The sequence below is a fragment of the Salvia hispanica genome, chromosome 2, assembly GCF_023119035.1.
Source record: "Salvia hispanica cultivar TCC Black 2014 chromosome 2, UniMelb_Shisp_WGS_1.0, whole genome shotgun sequence".
In the NCBI taxonomy this organism is placed as follows: Eukaryota; Viridiplantae; Streptophyta; class Magnoliopsida; order Lamiales; family Lamiaceae; genus Salvia; species Salvia hispanica.
The window spans coordinates 19,707,304-19,721,127 of NC_062966.1; the positions used below are offsets into that span (position 1 = coordinate 19,707,304).

Below are 13,824 nucleotides of genomic sequence, written 5' to 3' on the forward strand. Positions count from 1 at the left end.
TGAGTGAAAAAAATAAAATATGTGGACAAATAAACTAAAGAAATGTTTTTTTCATTTAGAAGGGAAATAACGTATTTACAGTGGGACATCCCAACAATAAAAGTGACTCGCTTATGGTCCCACTCCCAAAAATAAAAGTGACTCGCTTATGGTAATACGTAAGGAGTATGACTCAACTAGGCCCATTTACTTTTGACACGTTGATAAACTAGGTAAGTCTTGCAAATCAAACAAATCGAAACTAATATATATGGTACAAATCTGATTGAGTTATCATAAATAAATAAATTCCTAAAATCATCATAATATTAAATAAACCACGACCCTAACTATATCCTTACGAATATTTTGTGTGGATTAAACTTTATAAAGGCAATATCACGAGCCTAGGTTACATCATTAAGAATACGACTTCGTGTTGGGCAATAATTGAACAATTGAATTTATAATATAAAAAATACGAATTGAAGGTTCGTTAATACTCCATATTTAGGATCGATAAGAAATATGTATATAATGCAAAAGATATGAATTTATTGTAGGACTATTAAATAAGCATAGCCGATATAACGTGTCGAATGAATTCGATTAGGTTTACTATAAAGTAAGAATTAAATATATTTTCGATGTGAGGGTATAACAAAAGTTTGAGTTAGGTGCTTGGGTAGGACACGTAGCAACAAGATATAAAAATAGATACAAACTTTTTGTTGGGTGTGGAATACTTCTCCAACAAATTCTTTTTCGAGTCAAACAAATATTAATTGAAATTGGGATATTCAAATTACTGAAAAATTGCCCAAATATAGAGATGGCCCATTTTGGGGGTTACATCTCCCTTTTTTGTCATAATTTTTAGCATAGCTGTCACGCTGCAGCTGGTGACACAAAATGGACTCATTTATTCCAATCATTATTTCATCCTACACTTTTATTAAAAAGGTTGGTTCTCTTTATGGAGTTGTAAATAAATTAAAAATCCACTCCTAACAAATTAATATTTAATTTGAACGTGATAATTATATTACTACTAGTTAATAGGAGTATATTAGTAGTAATATATTTCTATTCGTTTTCTTATCTCTAGTTTGATTTTGATGAAGACATAAGTTATTTAAATGACAATTTCAATCTATTTATGTTTGATATAAAATATATGATACTATTGTTTATCGCATAAAGTCGTGTGTGTGACGGAATTTTAAAGTCGTATGTGAATAGAAAATGCGTAAAAACGGATGCTACTCTATGCATAATTCAATCTTATAGAATAAAATAATAGAAATTATTTACGCATTTAAGACTCGGTGAATCCGATACCTAATAATAGTACCTTTCAATTTTCATCGTATTTATGATATGATTTTGTGGACTTCTTTTTGCAACACGTAGATTGGAATCCTTAAAAAGACACTATGCTACATCGCCATTTGGATATGTAAATCTAAATTCATATTCTTTGGTGTATTTTATATTTATGTTTGATGAGTATTATGCATAGATTGCCAAAGTGCTCATATTATTGTGATTTTCGAAGAATAGTATCTTGGATTTGATTTGGTCACTTAGAGCATCTCCAATGGTCGGCTAGCGACCGGCTAGCCGATTCTTCGCGCTGGCCGATCGGCTAGCCGAACCATTGGAGGCGGCAAGCGGCTAACCGGCGAGCCGATCGGCGTGGGCTGGCCGATTGGTGGGCGCTGGCCGATGCGCTAGCCGGATCGACTAGCCGCCATTGTGGCGGCCCGATCGGCCTTGCGCGATTTTTGTTTTTTGTTTTTTTTTTTTTACAAACCTATATAAACGCGATTTTCGTTTCATTTTCATTTGCACCACTTATTTTAACGAGTTTTCTCTCTCTCTCTAACTTTCTGTACAAGAGCATCATCGCGCGATGAGTAACGCGGGTGGTAGCGGTGGTGGTAGTGGTGGTAGTGGTGGGGATGCTGAGGAGTACGAACGGAGGATGAACGAGGCTATGAATGCCTACATGAACCGCGAGATGGAGCGGTACATGCGTAGGGTGGAACAGCAGGCGATACCTCGCCCTCCACGAGTTGTCCACCGCCGAGCAGTGATTGATCGGGATCACGTAGCTGCACATCAGCGGCTGTACGACGACTACTTTGCAGAGAACCCGCGGTTTCCCGCCAACATGTTCCGGCGGCGTTTAGAATGCGCGGGGAGTTGTTTATGCGCATCGTTGGGGCATTAGAGCATCAGTATCTGTGTTTCCGCCGGGCACGATGCGGGCTGCGCAGACCCGGCCACACCCCTATTCAAAAGTGCACGGCGGCAATAAGGCGGTTGGCCTACGGAGCGCGCGGACATGTGGGATGAGTATCTCCACATCGGTGAGTCGACAAACCCTGAAATGTCTGAAGGATTTCTGTGGGGGCGTGATAAGCATTTTCGGTGAGCAGTACCTTGAAGCCCTACTCCCGAAGATTGTCGGAATTTGATGCGGATGCACGGGGAGAAGCATGGGTTCCCCGGGATGTTAGGCGGCATAGATTGTATGCATTGGGAGTGGAAGAAGCTGTCCGACTGGTTGGAAGGGGGCCTACACGACCGGCTACAAGTCAAAGAATCCCACGATAATCCTCGAGGCCGTAGCTGATTACCGGCTGTGGATCTAGCATGCGTATTTTGGGGTAGCCGGGTCGAACAACGACCTCAACGTCCTGAACTCGTCTCCCCTCTTCAACGAGAAGTGCCAGGGCGTCGGTCCGGCCGTCTCATTTGTGGCCAACGGCAACCGGCATGATATGGGCTACTACTTGGCGGATGGGATATACCCTCGGTGGCCGGTCTTTGTGAAGACGATCGGACAAACAAGTGATGAAAAGAAGGCCTACTTTGCGAACGACAGGAGTCGGCGCGCAAGGACGTGGAAGCGCGCATTTGGTGTGCTCCGGTCTCGATGGGCGGCAATTAAGGGTCCAACGCGTTTGTGGATATGTACGCCTGCATTATCCTGCACAACATGATCGTCGAAGACGAAGGCGTACAAGCTGACTAGTTGGGTCAATGACGAATGAAGCCGGTCCAAGCCACGGAGACGGCCACCCCTAGTGTACAACACGGGGTACCTCTTGATGAAGCCGGCCGCCTCAAGGAATTTGCCAACATGCGCCAAGTGGATGCTCATATTCAACTCCAAAAGGATATAATTGAAGAGTTGTGGGCACGGAGGATTGCACGGCGATAGTTTTTTTCTTTATTATGTACCTTTTTAAATGTAATTTTTTTTTATCTATGTACCTTTTTTATAAGCAATTAATGAATTTTCCCGTATATGTCTCGTAAATTTAATTCCGTAATTTAATCGTAATTTTAATTCCGTAAATGTAGTATATTTTGAATTATTTTTATTGCGGGGCCTATGGCTGGCCTAAATCTGATGTGGCAGGTGGATTTTTTAGTGTTGCTGACGTGGCAGGGGAGAGAATGGCTAGCCTATTGCTGGCTATGTACTATTGCGGATGCTCTTAAGGCATTCGCAATATAGCCTCGTTCTTGAACATTATACAATGATCGGATGAGATGCCGATTTAACGGACGCTGCCTTCATAAGAGTTGGGTGGCACTAGGCCATTTTGCAGATTGTCTGATTACATTTCCAATAAAGTTATATTTTAGTACAAAATGTTTAATATTTTTTTAACAAGTACTGTTGTTAATTTTAAGTGGATGATAAAAGCTAGTGTTGCTATTTCAATCATGGATGAAAATAATAGAATAAAATTGTATAATAAATAAATAATTGTAATAATAAGAGCATCCGCAGCGGTGAACCTTTTGGTGTCCGTCCGTTCCGCTGAGCAGGCGGCGTCCGTCCGCCGCTGAAGCTCGTCCGTCCGTGCCGCTGAGCAACCCTACGTGGCACGTCCTGATTAGCCAACGGCTTAGCCGTTGGCAAATTCGATTTTTATTCTTATTTTTAAAAAAAATTCATAAATAATTCGAAATAATACCAAAAAAAATATTAGATTCCCAAAAAATAGAGCCGTTTATGGACGTTTTTTTTGGATTTTTGTGATTTTTTTTAATCCCAAAATCATCTATAAATATATACATTCATCATCCACTTTTCACATCAAATTATCTCTCATTCATATTTTTTCATACTAAAGCATCTACATCTTCCTCTCTCACCCAAACCCTCTCTAAAAATTCAAAAATGGATTTCACCAATCTCATTGCGGAAGCGGAGCGCGAAGAACAAGAATATTATGAACAATATCGTGCCGCCTATGTCGCCGCCAATACCCCCGCCCCTCCTCCTCAACCAACTAGAGCAAAACGTCGCTACATCCCTCGTGATCGAGAGGGAGCCCACGAAAGGCTCGTTGCTACCTATTTTTCCGACTAGCCGCGGTATCCAGAAGATTACTTTCGGCGCCGTTTTCGCATGTCAAAACGGTTGTTTATGCGTATTGTCAACACATTGTCCATCCGCGTTGAATACTTTTAAGAAGGTGCAGACGCAACCGGTCGGCAAAGTCTCACGGCGTTGCAAAAGTGTACTTGTGCCATCCGACAACTTGCTACTGGGCAAACGGCTGACCTCTTCGACGAGTATTTGCATGTCGGTGAGTCAACTGGAATCATATGCCTCAAGAGTTTTTGCGACGGCGTTCGTTCTGCTTTCGACTAGGAATTCCTTCAGGCACCCACCACCGACGATTGTCAACGGTTGCTTCGTCTTCACGAAACAGTCCACGGTTTTCCCGGTATGCTAGGCAAAGCATTGACTGCATGCATTGGAAGTGGAAGAATTGTCCGACTGCTTGGAGGCACAAAGGCGGCGGCCCAACGCTTATCCTTGAAGCGGTCGCCGACTACCGCCTATGGATTTGGCATGCATATTTTGGTGTTGCCGGATCCAACAACGACTTGAACGTGCTATATTCTTCACCAATCTTCGATGATGTTTTGAATGGTGTAGCACCGGCGATCGACTTCACCGTCTTCGGAAATGCATACCACATGGGTTACTATCTCGCCGATGGTATCTACCCAAGGTGGTCGACTTTCGTGAAGTCGTTCAGCAATCCACAAGAGCAAAGAAGGATTCTTTTTCCGCAGCGTCAAGAGTCTGCTCGGAAAGACGTCGAAAGAGCTTTTGGTGTCCTTCAAGGCCGATTCAACATTGTGAAGTCCCCTTCTCGGCTTTGGTACGTTAAGAATATCGCCGACATCATGTACACGTGTATTATCTTGCACAACATGATTATAGCTGACGAAGGACCGAGGGCGGCTAACTTTTACGACGAGGATGAAGCCGGAAGCTCAACCGCGAGGTCTCCCCCACGCCGAGGTGTGCATACGACGGTGAACGAGAGGATCGAAAGAAGACACACAATGCGCGATACAAGAGCCCACACTGAGCTACAAAAAGATCTAATCAATCACATTTGGGCGAAATTCGGCAACGAGTAGTGGGTCTTTTTAATTTTATGGATTTTAATTGTGTAATTTTTAATTTTTAGGATTTTAATTATGTAATTTTTAATTGTTTTGTATAATTTGTAATAGTATTTCGGGTATTTTTAATGCATTTTAATATTGTGGAAATGTTTTTATTTAAATTGAATAATAAAATGGTGGGACCCTTGAGATTGTCCTTAGCTAAGAGCACGGATGTGGGTGTTGCGCTCTTAGCTAAGGACAAGGAGTAAAAGTGGGTCCGGGCCCACTTCCGGTCTCTTAGCTAAGAGCACGGATGGGGATGCTCTTAGTAACTGAGAGTTGTTGGCAATTGAAACTAAAAATATAACATATAACTGTCCCACATCGGTGTCAAGAGAAAACTGAAACTAGTATATAAGTCTTATGGGCCCTCCTCCTATCACCAATTGGTTTTAGGATGGAACCCATGGATTTTTATCATGGTATCGAGCGGGTCGCCGACTGTGGGTTAAATTTGACCGATCCCAGCAGTATATCTGGACTTAAAAATTTGGGCCAAGTGGTCTAGCCGATCGGAAAAAAAAAAAAAAAATGGGCCGATTGTCCAATCGATTAGAAAAAAAGTCCAACCCCTCCAAGGTTCACCTTGAAGGGTTTGAGGGAGAGTGTTGGCAATTGAAACTAAAAATATAACATATAACTGTCCCACATCGGTGTCAAGAGAAAACTGAAACTAGTATATAAGTCTTATGGGCCCTCCTCCTATCACCAATTGGTTTTAGGATGGAACTCATGGATTTTTATCAAGAGTGATGGATAAAAAATGGTTGATGAACTGTTAGTGGAAAATGGAAGCAGGGAAATTTAATGATATATGGAGTTACTTTAATTTGGATAGACGATTCAAAATGAAAAGATAAAATATACTCCCTCCGTCCCACTTAAAATGGAACATTTGGAAATCGGCACGAGATTTTATGTAGTGTTGTTTTGTGAGTTGATGAGGAGAGAGTAAAGTAAGAGAGATGAAAAAGTAGAGATAGAGTTGTTTCTATTTTAGGAAATGTTTCATTTTTAATGGGACAAACAAAAAAGGAAAATGTTTCATTTTTAATGGGACAGAAGGAGTATTTTTTATGAATGGAGTCTGGGAAGAAACTAATTAAATTATAAACATTTGAATTTTTTTACTTGGGCGAGAGGAAGTAGTTTGATTTGATCCCTAGTCGTACAAGACATGATCTTATGGTCATTTTAAAATATATTCTACTAGTATATCCCTTCAAAAATATTTCTAATGAATATTGGTAATAACTAAACAAGGGCATTTCTTCAAATCAGCGTATGTTTCATTATAAACGAATTAAAGTTTAGGACAGAATAGTTATAAGGCAAACTCTTTTAAATTTATTTTTCCTCTACAAAAATAAGCAAAAAAAAAGATGGGAAAGGCATATTCCATTAAATTTCATTTTCCTCTACAGAAACAAGAAGGAAAAAGAAAAGTTATTAGGGGACACGTCAGTGATTAGGACATAGCTGCCATAGATTCCTGTGTACAAAACGTGTAGGAAAAATTTATTAAGGATAGGCGTGGGTCCCATTTGCTCTTTGTGGGGCCCTGGCTATCTACGTGCCCTTCAATGGATAACCATAAATCCTTTGATTTGGATTTGTGTAAAAAATTCTTAAATGTTTATATGAAAAGTAAAGGTATATTGCCCTTTCAATTAACTTTATAGTACTAATAAAATTAGGCAGGTGAAATTTTTTATGTTTGCGTAATATTTTATCTATTGGATTTCTTTGTATGTGTCAGGCTATTATCGAGTGTCCGTCATCATTGTTGATATTATTGAGGCATCAATTATTAAAGTGAAGATGTTGGATTCTTTTATTTACTTTTTCAAGCAAAGGTTTTTGTGTGATTTGAAAAATAAAATAAAATTAGAAGCTTCTGCAAAACAAAGCTTGAATATTAAAGAACATCGAGATTCAAGGGAAAATGAATAATCAATGTGACCCTTATAATTAGAAGAAAAATATTTCCTACAATAATGTAAAATCAATAAATAAAAAGGAAAGGGCACACAAACCCAAATTAACGCACCAAATCGGCCCACAATCTTGAATAGCTCAAAATGAGCCCAAATATCAATCAACATACTATTTTCTATGTCTATCACAAAATTGGGAACAAATTCAATCAAATATTGCAAACTTATTGCAAAAAATAAAATTGTTCAAAAGATTGTAGTTAAATGATATGTTGCACCATAAGGAATGAATGCGGCTCTATAAGCATATGATGTCAAATGGTTATGGATCAATGCTGGCGATCTCGACTGGCCTGCCTCGGCCGCTGATTGTAGTTAATCCAATCTCCGTTCCCTGCTACACTGGAATTGACATTGCGCGGCCCTTGCCTCCTTGGTGACCTCGCTCTAATGTTGTTACCTACCAAAGAAGAACAACATCAATGTTGCAGCTACAATGTGCTTATATATAATCATCTCAAATTTATTAAATATATTAGGGAAAAACAAAGTATTGTATGTAAGCCAAAGATATGACAAGTAAATTGAACAGCTGAAAATAGTATTGTGAGATGGTGAATATGTTTGTTCTTTTACCTCGATTATAAGGTTTCTTGTACATGATATAGGCCTCCTTAAGCCCGAACATCACATGATGTGCCTGCAAATAAACGAAGCACAGTATTTAAGTTGTCGATATGTTGAGGAAAAGGTATAAAGACATGATGTTCTTGGGAAATAAATGTTGTTACTAGTTAGAAATTATAGAAAGATAGAAAATGAGTACACGCACCTCCACTGCACGACGTGCAGAATCTGCAGTCTCAAATTCCACGAATCCGCAGCAGAAACCATCCTGAAAAGAAGCAGAATCGAGTCATGGAAATTTTTTGAGTGGGACAAAGATGATGTGAGAAAATCTTGAAATGAACCTCGTGTCTTCTGATCTGAACAGTGTCCGAAGATGTGTTAACTTGCCCGAATTGTTTAACAACGTCAACAATTCCCTCTTTCGTAATGTCATAAGGTAATCCACCAATATATATACCTTTAGCTGCAATGATCATCAGATAAATCAAAAGCCACAATTTATTTATAGCTATGAAACTTGTTGGCTTAAACAGAAAAATCACCTTCTGGATAGGCACTAGTACTAGGTATGCGTTGGCCACCACTTGGAGACTTAGGTGCGACTTTGCTTGAGGAAGACACGCCGCCACTAGGAGGTGCTGATGCCTTCTGTGAAATGACATCACGAGGAGATGATGGTTTAGCCGTTGGCGATGCCACTGCTTGTTTGCTAATATGTGGAGTAGCTGCGGCGACTCTAGGAGAAATAGCCGGAATCTCCTTTGCAAGCTTTCACACAACATCAGAAATATTTTTTATTATACAAGTCTCATTATCAGAATATGAATTCAAAAAATGATAACCATCGTCTAACATACCACAGAAGCATAAGTGATTTTCGGGGCTACATTTACAGCATGTGTGACAACTGAGGGAATTTTCTCAGTTGTAGCCGGTTTGACAGCTGAGCTCACTTTTTCATTTGTAGCAGGTGCATCAACTGACAGTGGTGTTGCACCTTTTGGCAGTGAAGCAGCTTTTTTTTCACCTGAAGGAATAATAGAAGGTGTCGAAGGAGCAACAGCAGTACCATTTGCAAGCTTTTTCGGTGAGACAGGAAGATCTGATGCTTCCTCAACTTTCTTATTCTGAATCGCTGCTTTGAAGTTTAAGGCTGTATTGCCATCAGAAATGTTGCACAAAGCTGCACAGTTAAAGGCCAGAGTCGAAACATTTTACACATAACACAGAAGAATAAATCAATCTGAGTAGGAAATCAGCAAATCGAGTAAGATTGTAAATGTACAACACTAGGGAGCACGATTCTACCAGAATCCGTAGTCGCAGCAGCCTTAGTTGCTGACTCAGACACATCAGAAAGCCGAAGAATATCGTTCAAGACGAAGAATCCTTTTTCCTGTTTTGCCAAGAAAAAAGTCTGACTAAAATTGCATTTCACATTATTATCCTTTCTGGTCAAGCAACCAGTTACAGCAACAATGATCCCTCCCCCCATAGATTCTTGTGCATCTGTACTTTTGGCCTCCACCGAGCAATACTTGTAATTGGAAGACATGACCCTTTCACTTATTCCCTACACAAACAACAATCGTAGCACATTACAAAATCAGATCGAGTGCATTATTAATGTTAAGAGGAACAAAATCAACCATGAAGAAACGTATTTTGCACTTGGCAGCGAGCAATAAGATGCTTACACTTAAGGTTGTCACAGGCCTCAGAGAACCGTCCGCCTCAGCCCAGCCTTGCAGGCTCGACTCTTGGTAGAACTTATGGAGATTCTCAGGACATTGATTGAGTATCACATAAAATTGCTTCACGAAGGCATCTGCCACGTCAGCAGGACTGGGATGTTGTTTATCTTCCATTACTGCACAAACATATACCAAAGAAACCAACAAATAATTAGGAACAATTTATTCGATAACGACAAAGTTTCGCACGTGGATTGTGCGAGTTAATAACTCTAGATAATAAGTGCATAACAGAACAGCACATGTAAGACATCATGTAGGATTTAATGTAAACAAAGTCTAACTCAATGGAGACAGATAAGCGAATTCACAGAATTTTAAATCTCTGTGCAAATAAAACTAGTAAGCCACAGAACACAGCAACAATGGGATCAGAAAAAGTTGATCTCCATTGAAGCCTTCTTGGATTGACGAACAAATGAATACTCACATCAATGGCTGATATCAGAAATGCTTGATTATCAATTTGAAGCAAGAGAATGAAAATTTTTTATTGGCAGAGTAGCTGAAAAGAATTATTTAAACAAACAAGGTATTCATTGGATCTATTAAGGACTTTTGGTGATTGCAGAAATCAAATGAACAGGAACATACAAAACACACACATAATGTAATTTTAGTTAAAAAAATCAAGTCTTGCATAATCAGATGCGAGAATCAGAAGCATGAATCCATCAGTTATTCAGTTAATGAGTAAAAGCAATCGAGTAAGAAACATTCCGATTTGAGAAAAAAAAAACAGGATTTTACAACCAGTGAACTCACACAAACTCTACTTCATGAATCAATAGAAGAATTGAAAAAAAAACATGAACGCCCAAAGAGGATCCACGAACTCGTATCTCCTCCATCAACTAGAATCGAAGTTGAGCAAATTCAAGACAAAAACGAACAGATGCACAGCAAAAAATAATAAAAAAATGACATAAAACGTGAGGGAATGAGAGGCGTCAATCACGAGGCAAAATATTATAAAAAAAGAGTTCAACTGTGCACATACATTGAAGAAAGAGACAGCGACGCCGCAAATAGAAGAAGAGAATCGTCCCACGGCGAAAAGAGAGAGGGTTTGTAGCAGCTCTTACAATTCCAAATACAAAGGCAAAAATGCATATAAAGGGGAAGAGAATCCTAGAGCCATATTTCACAGTAGCGGAGAATTGGTTGCGGGTCAGGGTGGGTCACACTTCCGGATCCGGGTGGGGCCCTTCTGTCTCTTGCATGGATTTGACTAGGGTTGACGTTTTTCTCTCTCTTTTTGACTTGTTTCCTTATTTAAATCTTTTTATATTATTTCTCGGTGGCATATTTTCCCCGCTCTTCACCCAAATCATTTATTTACTTACTATTCATAGGCCCATACCATTTCTTTAATTTTTGTAATTTTCAATTTCAATCAATGTTATTCTCTGCATTTAAATTTTAATCAGTCTTATTATTTATTTCAAATTTTAGACATTTTAAGTTGTAGCTGAAAATGAGATTGCAATGAAGTTGCTTACATTGTAATGTTATGGTTGAAATAAAAAATGTTGATTTGGCTGAAAATGAGGTAGGAATGAAGCTGATTAAATTGCATATGCTGTGTTTGAAATAAAAAAAAAATACTCCCTAGTAACTGTATAATGGAGTACATTTAAGATGTTTTAGTTTGGTCAAACATGCATTTGTCACCTATTATAATTATTTTGTGGGTAAAGTGTCACACTATAGGCAGTTCAAAAATAAATAGTAAGATAATTATGGGTAAATTTATACCCTGAAAATATCTATAAACTAAAATGTTAATGAATTTTAAAATAATAATTATTGTAATTCAACATGTCGCAGTTGGGTAACAAAACTATGCAGTACTATATGAACTTAATAAAGAGTTAATTAGCAGGTTTCATGCGTGATTATTCTTGATAGACGTGCGTTAATAATATATTGAGAAGTGGGTTTCGTGCTATAAATTTATCACCTCTATCATCACTATCGAATGAGCTATTAATAATATTAATTACTATAATTACTAAATTAGGTGTGCAATTATTTGCCTTGCACATGGCGTATATATTTAACTATATATTGATAAAATAATAATATTGCTTGAGAGAACTTGATAGTGTTTGAGGGCTGCCCATGCTGCTTTCATTTATATTTTAATTAACAATGCTTATTATAGTAGCTTATTTTTGTAGTATAAAATTAATAGATATAAATAACATTTGTTATAGCGATAGATTGATATTTTTAACAATAGATTCAAGATTTACATATTCGAATCAATAATTATTTTCGTAAAACCCCAAAAACAATAATTAACCAAGACAATTTTGGAAACAATTATAGTTGACCTAAAAATGATATGGAAAAACTGATTTAAAAAACATATTTTCAGTTAATACGACAATCTTTCATTGATTGTGGGTATCCAGTCATATTTATGAAATAAATCCGTAGATATTGCATATTAATTGGTATAATGTCATGAATATATTTATCCAGATTATCACGAATCTGGCAGCATACTATGTTATACTTGTATTGTATGCATCATTTCATAAAAATAATTATATATACAGAAATTATATAAATGTATTTTATGCATGTAGAAACAGATAATGAAAATCTAATTTCTTGTATACATACAGATCAACTAAATAGAAATACTTTTATGGTATATTAATTACGAATTATTTTTAGCAATTTGATCGTGAAGATCCCAAGGCGAATTATTCATTCTTCCAGACCAATGCAATGTAAAGCTTTTGACATTAAATACATACACAAAACATGTAGTGTTGTTCTCATGTATTGACGGTTGAATTATTGTATATTGATAGATCCACTTATAAGTGTTATATATATATTGAAAATGAAAATATTGAAATGTGATAATGTATAATGTTATATTGTTAGCATCGAATATATTATGGCTCATATTATATTGATACTTCAATCTAATTTTGTGTGCTTTATTATAATTTTTTGTTGATATTGGTAACGCAATAATAAGCTTCTTAATTTCATTTTAATGGACGTATAGTGACAAAGTTTTATCCATCTCAACACATCTATTAATATTTATAATACATAGAATAAAGATATATTGAAGAAGAATGTAGTTTTGCATTATTTTGTTAATAAAATTTCATCTCTAAATAAGTTATCTCCCCTACCATACATGCCAAGAGAATATTTTAACTGTTACTACATTTTACCAGAAACTTTTTACTCTTTAAAAGAATAGTACTCATATCAAACTCAATATGAATATATATTAAAGATCTGAATTTGAGGTAAAAATGGTCAAAAATAAAAGAATCTAAACGCCTAGACATACTTATTTTTCTTTCCAAATTTTATTCACATGCATTATTATTCTGAAGCCACATGAATATATTTACAATTTTTTATAAAATAAACTAAATAATTAAAACAGCTAGCCCCCGGCGAGGATCGAACTCGCGACCTTTCGCTTACGAAGCGAACGCACTACCACTATGCTACGGAGGCAACTTCTTGTTGTCAATTAAATCGCATTTATTTTTATAGCCTTGTCACAAATTAAATTACTTATTTGTAGAGTAAGATTTTTTGACAAAAATTATCTCTTACATCTAAACAATATATAAAAGGGGAGTTTTGGGAGATTTTGAATAATTATTTTATATGAGGGATGTAAATGCAATTAATATAAAATTTAGAAATTAATTCTAATAAATATATAATCTACTTAGTTGGTTTAGTGGAGATTAGTTTCCCATGTTTCATATATACGTGAGTGAGTGGGAGGTTATCAAAGATAATTCTTTTGGTTGCACTACTTCATTTTTATATAAACGTTACCTCTGCAAACTGCAGAGATGAGTGCATCTCCATTTTTCAATATCTACTACACGTATGACTGTACAAGATGGTGAGATTCGAAGAGCAGCTTTAGAGAATGTGCCGGCTACTAGATGAGGCAGAGCAAAAGTGGAAGGAAAAGTTTCAGAGGATGAGTGGTGAGAAAGAAAATAGGGAGAAACAAAATAAGAGGT

General features: G+C 37.3%; 1 protein-coding gene and 1 non-coding gene across 3 annotated transcripts; both read right to left on the reverse strand.

Annotated features, from left to right (window-relative positions):
• Window positions 1-7,409: 7,409 nt before the first annotated feature.
• LOC125208187 (nuclear transport factor 2-like) lies at window positions 7,410-10,879 on the reverse strand. Of its 2 annotated transcripts, none has more exons than XM_048107771.1 (9): window positions 10,797-10,879; window positions 9,740-9,912; window positions 9,351-9,615; window positions 8,900-9,225; window positions 8,585-8,810; window positions 8,384-8,505; window positions 8,245-8,307; window positions 8,049-8,112; window positions 7,410-7,872 (listed from the first exon to the last, which is right to left on the reverse strand). In XM_048107771.1, the coding sequence occupies exons 2-9, from the start codon at window positions 9,908-9,910 to the stop codon at window positions 7,742-7,744; spliced, it is 1,368 nt and encodes a 455-aa protein (XP_047963728.1). In that variant the 5' UTR covers window positions 9,911-9,912; window positions 10,797-10,879; the 3' UTR covers window positions 7,410-7,741. The 2 variants fall into 2 exon arrangements, with proteins under 2 accessions (XP_047963728.1, XP_047963727.1); XM_048107770.1 differs by lacking the exon at window positions 10,797-10,879 and adding an exon at window positions 10,562-10,631.
• Window positions 10,880-13,225: 2,346 nt separating this feature from the next.
• On the reverse strand, window positions 13,226-13,297 carry TRNAT-CGU. Its single transcript has one exon. It is a non-coding gene; the product is annotated as a tRNA-Thr (tRNA).
• Between the last annotated feature and the right edge of the window lie 527 nt (window positions 13,298-13,824).

Excerpts from the sequence above, each read along its gene's own strand:
- LOC125208187 (XM_048107771.1), bottom strand. The coding sequence starts at position 9,910 with ATGGAAGATAAACAACATCCCAGTCCTGCTGACGTGGCAGATGCCTTC. Across the intron at positions 8,113-8,244 it reads CTGCACGTCGTGCAGTGGAG|GCACATCATGTGATGTTCGG; the intron begins GTGCGTGTACTC and ends GTTTATTTGCAG. Across the intron at positions 7,873-8,048 it reads CAAGAAACCTTATAATCGAG|GTAACAACATTAGAGCGAGG; the intron begins GTAAAAGAACAA and ends CTTCTTTGGTAG.